The sequence below is a fragment of the Cebus imitator genome, unplaced genomic scaffold (genome assembly GCF_001604975.1).
Source record: "Cebus imitator isolate Cc_AM_T3 unplaced genomic scaffold, Cebus_imitator-1.0 Scaffold91, whole genome shotgun sequence".
NCBI classification, from domain to species: Eukaryota; Metazoa; Chordata; class Mammalia; order Primates; family Cebidae; genus Cebus; species Cebus imitator.
This window is the reverse complement of record NW_016107406.1, coordinates 6,629,301-6,640,350: the sequence shown is the minus strand read 5'-3', so window position 1 is coordinate 6,640,350 and position 11,050 is coordinate 6,629,301. Positions and strand designations below refer to the sequence as shown.

Genomic DNA, 11,050 nt, shown 5'->3' with positions numbered 1-11,050 from the left:
CTTCTGCCCTCTCCTACTTTGATCTGCCCTTGGGAAAGCATAATTCAAAGTACAGGAAGTCACAGGTTTGTTTTTTGCAAATAAAACAAGTTGTGTTCATAGCTCTCTAATTTCTCCAAAGTAGATTAGGCAACAAATCCAACTCTAAGTGGTTTTAAAAAAAGAACATGTATGCAAAGTACTTGCATATCAAAGGAAGTAGCTGTTTTAGAAGTGACGTCAGTTAATGAGTAGTGATAATACTTACAACCCATATGATGATCAACCTCCTGGATAAATAAGGGTCAATATTCCAGTGGGTAAATGGAAGAAATGTGATGTAGAACACTTCTTGACCCAAAGCAGCTGAAAATCTGAATAGGTAATAGTAGAAATAATTCTTCACGATGTACTTCTGTACAAAAGCCTAAAAGACAAAAGTTAGGAGGCTCTGTGAGTTCATGCAATATGTCAGTATGGGGCAAGTTTTAAACATCTCTGTCTAAAACTCACAGGTTTCAATTGCCAAAATGCTGCCTCCTCTCCCATTATGTTACTAAGGTATTGTTACTGTCACTGAACGCTTTTCAACCTCAGTTTATCCAAACAAACACAGAGGATGTGAGTTTTTTTTGTAAAATTAAATAACTAATGTCCAAGACAGAAGAACTAGGAGAAGACACCAAAAAATAAAAGCCGAAAACTTTTTTCTTGTGTATACAGAAAGCTAGAAACCTGAAGAAAGTCAACTCTGTTAGGACATTATATGGGTCTCTGTGGTAGGCAGAGTAATGCTTCCCTCAAAGATTTCTACGTCCTAAATCCTAGAACTGAATATATTATCTTACGGGGCAAAAGAGACTTCAAAGATGAGATTAATAATCTTTCTATTTTAAAATTTGTATTGACACATAGTAATTGTACACATTTATGAGGCACACGTAATATTTTCATACACACATACAACATGTAATGATCAGTCAGGGTACTTTGGATGTCTGTTACCTCAAACATTTATCATTTATCATTTCCTTGTGCTGGGAACATTTTAGATATTTTCTAGCTATTTTGAAATAGACAATAACTTATTCTTAACTGTAGTCACCCTATTGTGCTATTGAACACTATAACTTATTTCTTCTAATTGTATATTTGTACTCATTAAACAACCTCTCTTTATCCCCTTGCCTTCCCAGTCTCAAACTAATAATCTTGAGATGGGGAGATTATTCTGGATTTTCTGAGCCCACTCAATTTTTTAGAAATGGAAGGAGGAGGCAGAACGGTCAGAGTCAGAGAATGATTTGAAGATGCTAAGCTGCTGGCTGTGATAATGGAGAGAGTGACTATGAGTCAAGGAATTTGCATAGCAACCTCCGGGAGCTGGGGAAAGCAAAGAATCAGATTCTTTCCTCCAGTCTCCAGAAGAAATACCACCAAGCTTACACCTTCATTTTGGCCAAATATCCATTTTGGACTTCTGATCTGTAAGAGAATAAATCTGAAACTGCTTCAGATTATAAGAGTGAAGAAGTCTAGCCTGGCTGACTCGATCTTGCTTCTAGCCTCACAGGCAGGCTATACTCGCTCACTCTGGGGCATAGGCAAGACTACCTGTGGGAGGAATTTAGTTAGTTGTTTAGTTTAACTTTGTTTTGTTGTTGTTGTTGTTGTTTGTTTGTGAGATGGAGTCTCACTCTGTCACTCAGCCTGGAGTGCAATGGACTGATCTTGGCTCACTGCAACCTCTGCCTCCCAGGTTCAAGCTATTCTCCTGTCTCCCAGCCTCCCGAGTAGCTGGGACTACAGATGTGTACCACAATGCCCGGTCATTTTTATATTTTTAGTAGAGACGGGGTTTTTCCATGTTGGCCAGCCTTATCTCAAACTCCTGAGCTCAGGTGATCTGCCTGCCATGGCCTTTACTTTAATTTAACTCTGAAGCAAGGATGATAATAGTCCCTCCCTAAAACTGGTCTGCCCCCTGTTGGGGGATGAAAACCTCCTTTGTAAGACTAATGAAAGGCCACAAGCTCAGAATTTTGGGAAAGGCCCGAATTCTGCTAAGATGTAGGCATAGTTAAAGGACAACCAGCCACTGTCCCCTAGCTTACCTTGCTACAATTCCCTTACTGCTCAGGAGTCATGTGGCCAGAGGCCACAAGATTTGTGACTTCCCCAATTGCTCCTATAAATAACATTAGTATTATAGAACATAATATTTGTCTTTTGAGATGTTTTCCAGACTTTTGCATTCTGGTGACCAACTGACTCCACCTGGACCCATGACTTATGACTCCGCTGGTCTTGTGGCCCCCAACCAGAGGCTGGTTGGCATGATAAACTCTCATCTTCCACTTGGCTACCTGGCTATGCATTAATTAAACTCTTTCTCTACTGCGATACAACTGTCTCAGTGAATTGGTTTTATCTGTGCAGCAAGCAAGAAGAACCTATTGGGAGATTACAAATTTGCATTTTAGGCCACTAAGTTTGTGGTAATTTGTTATGGCAGCAATTGATAACTACTATAAAGATGTTAGAAAAATCCCTTGCCTCCGAACTTTATAAATTCACCTTTTAAATGGTACTAATAAAGTTAACCCATCACAATGATGGTGTGAGAAACACTTAGTAGAAAGTACACGAGACTGGTTAAAATGCATTCTCATTTTCTATCATCCTTTTCTTCCCACTTATCCTGGTAGTGGGCAGAAAAGAAAGACTTAGGGAGTTAAAACAGAAAATCAGCAATCTATTAAAGAATATGGTAAACATCTTTATGTTATGGTATATTAACAAATTAAAAAACAAAAACAGGATCACCCTGTTATATGAAACTAAAAAATAGAATTTTAATGCTACTTAAGGTAGTCATAAACTTTATAAAGATAAAATCAAAGTAAAATGTCAACACTGAAACAGAAGAGAAAGAGGCAATACTGTTACAGGAGATTTTTCTCAAGACCCTTAGAGATCTGGGTTCTTGTTTTGTTTTGTTCTATATAAAGTCTGAGGTTCTTGAATCCCAAGGGATTTCAGAGAACGAGTTATGTGTGTTTATGTATTGTTCTGGAAGTATTCATTCTGTGCCTGATGTTCAGCACTTGGGCAAGGTGCTAAGCATATGTAGAAGAGCTAGGTGTGATGTTCTGCTTCAAGAATCTCTTATGGGAGAGTGGGGAAGAGTACAATTTGGGGGAACAAATTTTTCAAGGATCAATGTTGTGCTTAAGGCCTTAAAAAAGGCCAAGAGTACTTTTATACTTGAAAAATAAAAAAAATATGACCTTGGAAAGTGCAAGGACATAATTGTACTTGACACTATTGGTGGACTATCAAGTATACATTCCTCTCTCTTACCTCCCCAAGAGGTTCCCAGTTTTACTCCATCATCTCTACCTCCCCCACATAGCCCTGTGACTCAGGGGAAAGTTGACACTGCTCCCCGTGAGTGGATCTAGATTCATCCAAAGGAGTCGTGATAAGCACAAGAATTCAACTCCAGGCCAAGCAGTGCACAGGACTACCCAGGAGACAGTTACTGGGCAGGGATAAGTGCATGATATGATCTAAAAAGGGGCCTCCCATCAGGAATAAACTTTACTTCCAAGTGAATTCGAATGAAAGAGAACAGCACTATATCCATCCTACCCAGGAAAGACAGTAAGGCACGAAATGAATTAGATAAGGAAGCGTATAGTTTCTCTGCTAAGGTATCATGGTTGCACATGCAAAACAAACACAAAGGTCTGAGACAAATAAGTGACAAATGCCTCTCTCTAGAGCAGAAACGTGAACTACCTGAGGTAAGGACAAGTCTCTGCAGGTTCTGTTTATGAATATACAATCCAACAGGCCTGACCTTGAGGCACACTCTATAAAGAGCTCCTTTTTAGATAAAGGTTATTTATACCAGGTACACCTGATAATCTTTCCAGCTTTGAAGCTTTATGAGGATAAATTTTGCCAAACTCTAACAAACGTCAACCCCCTCCGTGGTGTCATTTCATAATACTCAAGTGTTATATGACATTATAAATACTCAGCAACAATCATTTTCCTGCTCTAGACATTTACCTGAGACCGCGTTCAATATCTTAATCCTAGTAAACAATTGAAAAGGCCACCAAAAATGACAGCAAACTGATTTGAGTGCTACATATCATTCACTGATATCTTTAGACAGGCTTTATTATAATCTCTCAGGAATATGTTTTTTGAGGGAAAAGCTAACCATTCTATAACTCTTCTCAGGAACAGAATAACCAAAGATGAAGTTTAAAATACCAGCATATATAGATGACACCCCAAGGATTTCTTAGATAACTTCTCTGTATACATGATTAAATATACTTCCCTCCAAATTCTTGGGGGTTTAGACGTATCTAAGTAAAACAACACGCACTTGTCTTTTTAAATTTTTTAAATTTTAAGTTCTATGATATATGTGCAGAATGTGCAGGTTTGTTACATAGGTATACATGTGCCATGGTGGTTTGCTGCACCTATCAACCCTTCACCTAGGTTTTAAACCCCGCATGTACTAGGTATTTGTCCTAATGCTCTCCCTCTCCTTGTCCCCTACCCCCTGACAGGCGCCGGTGTGTGATGTTCCCCTCCCTATGTCCATGTGTTCTCATTGTTCAACTCCCACTTATGAGTAAGAACATGTGATGTTTGGTTTTCTGTTCCTGTGTTAGTTTGCTGAGATCGATGGCTTCCAGCTTCATCCATGTCCCTGCAAAGGACACGAACTTATTCTTTTTTATGGCTGCATGGTATTCCATGGTGTATACGTGTCACATTTTCTTTCTCCAGTTGATTATTGATGGACATTTGGGTTTGTTCCAAGTCTTTGCTGTTATAAACAGCACAGCACTAAAACATAAAACAATACACCTATCCTTTTAGAATAAAAGGATAGAGTTTCCTTTGTAGGAAATCTCAGTGTGTGTGACTTCTATACATCTTTGGAAATAATAGGAATTTCACTTCCAGTGTGTATGTTGGTCCCACTGGGAACAATTAGAGAAAAAAGAAATAGTGTTTAGAAATGGTAGGTAATGTAGGGCCGGGTGTGGTGGCTCACGCCTGTAATCCCAGCACTTTGGGATGCCGAGGTGGGCAGATCACCTGAGGTCAGGAGTTTGAGACCATCCTGGCCAACATGGTGAAACTCTGTCTCTACTAAAAATACAAAAATTAGCTGCGCGTGTTTGCATGTGCCTGTAGTCCCAGCTATTCAGGAGGCTGAGGTAGGAGAATCACTTGAACCCAGGAGGCGGAGGTTGGAGTGAGTCGAGATTGTGCCACTATACTCCAGCCTGGCAACAGAGTGAGACTCTATCTTGAGAAAAAAAAAAATAGAAATGGTAGGTAAAGTAGAATGTCAGAGATGAGAAACCAAGTTCCAGAATCCTACTTCGACATTTCTGACTGGCCAGCACAAGAGCTGAGGGCCCAGGCTTTGACAGCAGGCTTTGAGGAGAGCCACTCTTAAAAATAAAATGTTTCTTAGTATGCATCTCCTCTGTCACACAGCAAATGAAGACGTGTCTGACAAGAAGAGATAAAATGAAAATTACCCACATACCGATTATTACTAACTGCAAAATGTCACTGATATTCCTTACTGGTGGCTCTTATTTATTTGATTTATCTTAATGAAAAAGGGGGTGGTTTCATAGGGCTTTTTGTGATTTCAGGCTCCCAACCCCATATTCCCTTTAGGTCTTAAGTTCTTTAAGTGCATATTTTCTTAAAATGGGATTTTCCCACCATTTAACCTTGTGGTCTCAGAAGAGCTACTTTATCTTGCTGATGTTGGAGTTTTCAGCACTGTTTGCAAGGCTGCCTTCAGTGTAAAAATAAGCCAGGAAAGAAGGGGAGGCATGTAGATTGACTGCATGGTGGAAGAAAAAGAACATTGAGAATGTATGACTTATTAAGCTCTGCCGATGAACACCTGAACGGTGTTTTGTTTTCCAAACACACACCAAGGAGTCCTAAATGCAAAGGAAATATACCCAGGTCAGTGCCACTCAATATAATAAGGGCTGATCCAGACAGCAGAGGAGCAAATGCCCAGCAGACTTGGCGGCCAGCCCAGCTTTTGAGCTTTCAAAGGAGGAATAGAAGAAATAGCTTTCAGTCAAAACAATGTGTGACCTTGGGGAGTCAATTTGCCTTTCTGAGCCTCAACAGCCTCAACTACAAAGAACGCAAAGGATAGAGTAGGATTAGCTCAGTTGCTTTTTAATGTACATTTTTTTTTTTTTTTTTTTCACAAACAAGGAAAGGCTCATTAAATTAAATGTTACCCTAGGGCCTACTATATAAAAATGATATAAGATTGCAAGTACTCATTGAAAGTACTGTACTAATTAGTTGAAAGTGAAGAAGAGTTTACCAAACCCCTATCTCAGGCCAGCTGCACCCACCCCGCCACCCACTCCCCAGTCCTTCTCTGGTGGGAGCATCCTCTCAGAGCAGAGTAGTTCAGTGATCAGTTTGAAAATCACTGACCTCAACTTCTTCCAGGACCCAGATATCACCTTCCAGTAATTAACTTTTGGCCTTAAGTAAATAGGCTATAGCTGTTCTGATCTTGAGGTCTTTAAAGAATTTGATAAACTGTAGACCAATGGCACTGCAAGGTCATGTTACTTTCTCTATTTTTTTTTTTTTTTTTTTTCAGATTAGAGCTGTAAATATACATTTTCTTTCAAAAGTCAAGTCCAAGATACTGCACCACTTCAGCAGAGCCAGGAGTTGACATCTGGGGGGCTGGTAATCTGCAACTCTAAGCCATCCAGTTTAATTGGAAGCAGCAGAAACAGCTTACTCTCTGGGGCTGAGAGAGATCAAACCTACACAGGGTATAACTCAGTCTTATTTTAAAATAATTTGAAGACCCAAAGCTCTTTTACAGAAATCACCAAGCTGAAGCCTTCCGTTCATAAGTGCTTTGCTTTTGGAGTTTAGCAGACTGACTAGAAAGAAGCAAATAAAATGATTACGGAGTGAACTGACCTGGCCATCAGGGAAGAGGGAAGGACTGGGGGAAGGAAATGGATGCTGGAAGCAAAGTGTCTCAGATTGAACTCAGGCTACCTATGCTTCCTACCTGGATAATTTCATGTAAATGACTTGATCTCCCTGAGCTTCAGCTTCTTCACCCGCAAGTGGGAATAATAACAGCACATTCCACACAGCGACCTTGGGAGGATGAAATGAGATTGTTCTGATGGCGTGTGCAGGGTACTCAGATCAGAGCTGGCAAAGAAATTTCTCAATAGGACATAGCTGTTGATGATGATGATGATGGTGGGGGTGGTAGCCGTGAGGATTCTAGAAAGCACTTCTCAATTGTAATATGCATACGAATGACCTGGGCATCTTGTTAATGAGAATATTTTAATGCAGTTGACCTGGGGGAGGGGTGAGACTTCTCAGGAGCGCAGGTGATGTTGATGTTGCCATGTTGCTGGCCTATGGACCTCACTGTGAGTCAGGTGTTCAGGATGAAGAACACCCCAGAGAAGGGTTTTTCAACATAAAAGTAAGGCTCTCAGATTTAATCCTCAGTATTAGAGGATGTCTTAACTGGCATTAAGAGAGTAAGTAACGCGATCCAGGTGACAGATAGAAATGCTGGTGACAAGTCAGAGAACAGTGAGCAGATTCCATGGAGGATCTTGCAACAGTCCACACACAGGAACTGAGCCCAGACAAGCACCTCGAACCTAGGAAGAAAGGGAAGGCACAGGTAAGAAACGGCCCCCTGAGACAGCAGCCTGATCCAATGACCGACTGACTGATGATGCAGAAAGAAATAAGCTACTATGCTTCTTGCCTTGATTTGAGAGAGGTTTACATAAATACTGGAATGACAAATTCGAAATTAGTTAATTAGGAGTAACGAAGTTTGAAAATGTTTCCTGGCCGGGCGCGGTGGCTCACGCCTGTAATCCCAGCACTTTGGGAGGCCGAGGCGGGTGGATCACGAGGTCAAGAGATCGAGACCATCCTGGTCAAAATGGTGAAACCCCGTCTCTACTAAAAATACAAAAAATTAGCTGGGCATGGTGGCGCGTGCCTGTAATCCCAGCTACTCAGGAGGCTGAGGCAGGAGAATTGCCTGAACCCAGGACGCGGAGGTTGCGGTGAGCCGAGATTGCGCCATTGCACTCCAGCCTGGGTAACAAGAGCAAAACTCCGACTCAAAAAAAAAAAAAAGAAAATGTTTCCTAACATCTCTCAGGGCATCACAATTCCAAAAAACCAAACCATGTTTCCTTAAGAAGGTATTTTGCACAGAATGCTGGCTTAGAAACAAGTTTCTCAGACCTTTTCAGGGAACATCTGTCATTATGTTTTCTGAAAATAAACACTAAAAGGGGAGCTCATTAAGATCAATAATTTTTTGGAAATCCTGAACTTTGTTTTTTAACCCAACCTGGCTAGGAAATTGTCATTTTTAGCTACATCTGCAATAATCTACATTTGACCTAAATAGGCCTGCATGCTCATTCTCATTCTCATCAGCTTCTGAGGGTTGGCGCATTGTCACATGCTTGTCTGAGTTCATTCTCAAGGTAGGCCTGAATGTCTTCAGGTGCTTGGGATTGTGAAGGTGACAGGTATCAGCCTATTGTCTATGGATTAACAGCCATTTATGAAGACCAGGGCCTCCTCCAAAAAATTCCTTCCAAGGCTGAAGTGGTGTTCCTGAAGGGAGATTAAGGACTAGAACTCTAAGTTGTCTTGTTCCTGATTTTTTTTTTTTTGAGATGGAGTCTTGCTCTGTCACCCAGGCTGGGGTGCAGTGGTGCCACCTCTGCTCACTACAACCTCCATCTCCTAGGTTCAAGCAATTCTCCTGCCTCAGCCTCCTGAGTAGTTGGGATTATAGGCATGTACCACCATACCAACTATTTTTTTTTTTTTTTAATTTTTAGTGGAGACAGAGTTTCACTATATTGGCCAGGGTGATCTTGAACTCCTGACCTTATGATCCAATCACCTCAGCCTCCCAAAGTGCTGGGATTATAGACATCAGCCACCACACCCAGCACGCACCCACACCACCCCCACCGCTTTTATTTTGTGTGTGTGACAGAGTCTCATTGCTATGCCCAGACTGGAGTGCAATGGTGCAATCTTGACTCACTGCAATCTGTGCTTCCTGGGCTCAAGTGATTTTCCTGCCTTAGCCTCCCCAGTAGCTGGAGCTACATACAGGCATGCACCACCACATCTGGTTAAGTTTTTGTAATTTTAGTAAAGATGGAGTTTCACCATATTGGCCAGGCTGGTCTTGAACCCCTGACCTCAAGTGATCCACCCTCCTCAGCCTCCCAAAGTGCTGGGATTATAGGCATGAGCCACCAACCCAGCCTTCGTTAGCTGATCCTCATACTCAGTGTACATTCAGCCAGAGTTTCAAATCTATAGCCTAGAGATGTGGAAAGGCAAATCTTAAGAAATTTGGTGCTTCTTTTAATAGAACCTATCCCTTAAGGTTTTGATTCTACTAACCCCTTTCTGCATTGGGCTTTGGCAGCATGCCATCACACACCACAGAGATGGAATCGCTGAAAAATAAACACTCCATCCAAGCTATTAGAAGACACCAACTAGCATGTTAACATACCAGGTACAAACTCAGCAATGCCCAATATTAAAAAAAAATTGAAGGCCAGGTGTGGTGGCTCACATCTGTAATCCCAACAGTTCGGGAAGCCAAGGCAGGTGGATCACGAGGTCAGTTGATCAAGATCACCCTGGCTAACATGGTGAAACCCCATCTCTATTAAAAATACAAAAAAATTAGCCAGACCTGGTGGCATGCGTCTGTAGTCCCAGCTACTTGAGAGGCTGAGGCAGGAGAATCACTTGAATCCAGCAGACGGAGGTTGCAGTGAGCTGAAATTGTGCTACTGCACTCCAGCCTGGGTAACACAGCAAGACTCCATCTCAAAACAAACAAATAAATAAATAATTGAAAACAGCAAAGTTTTTCCAAACACGGGCCATGTCTACATTGAACATTAATTCACTGTGTATGCTTCAGTAATGTAAGATTGACAATAAACAAGACTATTTTTAAAATACTATTTTTAAGTAGAGACACAATCTCGCTATGTTGCTCAGGCTGGTCTTGAACACCTGGCTTCAAGCAATCCTCCTCCTTTGGCTTCCCAAGGTGCTAGGATTTCAGGCATGAGCCACCACGCCCAGCTAGCAAGACTACAGTACTTCATTTAGCAGTAAGTCCTATGATGAAGTTGAAGCAGGATAATGGCTACAAAGTGATTTATGTGTATCTGGGGATGCTTGCCACAGAGGAGCCATTTGAACTGAGCCGTGGATAAGAAGAGGCATTGGTCGTTTGGGGGGGATCTGTGGGTTAGAGAGAGAACACTTAGTGAAAGGCCCCAGGCAGGAGGCAGCTCTGCTTGCTGGGACATGTGTGAAAAAGAGAGAGAGGAGATGACCTCAAGAGCAGACAAGAAACCAAGCCCAGACTTGGGCCTGAGGCTGGAAGGAGCAGGAAGCCACGGGAGGGTTTTAAATGGGAGCCCAAGCTGATTTACTCGGGCAAGACTAAAACAAATTTTGTCTCTGAAACAGTGGGATGAAGTCCCGCTTTAATTCTTTTGTTTTTGGTTTCTTAAACTTGGTGAGAAAATATCATTAATTCCCAGTTCTGAACTTAAAAGCCACGGGGGTTAAATGGCACCATTTCTACCTTGAGGGAGACATGTGGTGTCCTGAATTCACACATCTATTTGCTAACCTGTTCCCATCACTTTTAATTACTCTCACTTTTTTTTTTTTTTTTTAAGAGAATCAAGACTTTCTAACCTATAAAGAAAATTAAATGATGATTACTCAGGAAGCCTAAGAAAGATTGACAGTGTCCCCTGAAGGGGTGAACAGAAGGAACAAAAATGCATGAGGGTTTCTTCTTTCATCTTCAAGTACAGATAGAATTACAAGTTGGGTGAGCTGGCTGATGTCTAAGCAGTGCTTGGGTGATTAAAATTTCAGGATGGCGAGACTG

At 41.4% G+C, this 11,050-nt stretch overlaps 1 protein-coding gene across 3 annotated transcripts in view; it reads right to left on the bottom strand.

Annotated features, from left to right (window-relative positions):
• Window positions 1-11,050, bottom strand: part of SGPP2 (sphingosine-1-phosphate phosphatase 2) — a 254,247-nt gene that overhangs the window by 83,201 nt on the left and 159,996 nt on the right. For all 3 annotated transcript variants that reach the window (XM_037740891.1, XM_037740892.1, XM_017535308.2), the window contains one exon: window positions 248-406. Coding sequence is in view for 1 of the 3 variants with exons in the window: in XM_017535308.2 (XP_017390797.1) it covers window positions 248-406 (159 nt within the window). In the remaining 2 variants the exon portion in view is untranslated. The remainder of the gene's footprint in view (window positions 1-247; window positions 407-11,050) is intronic.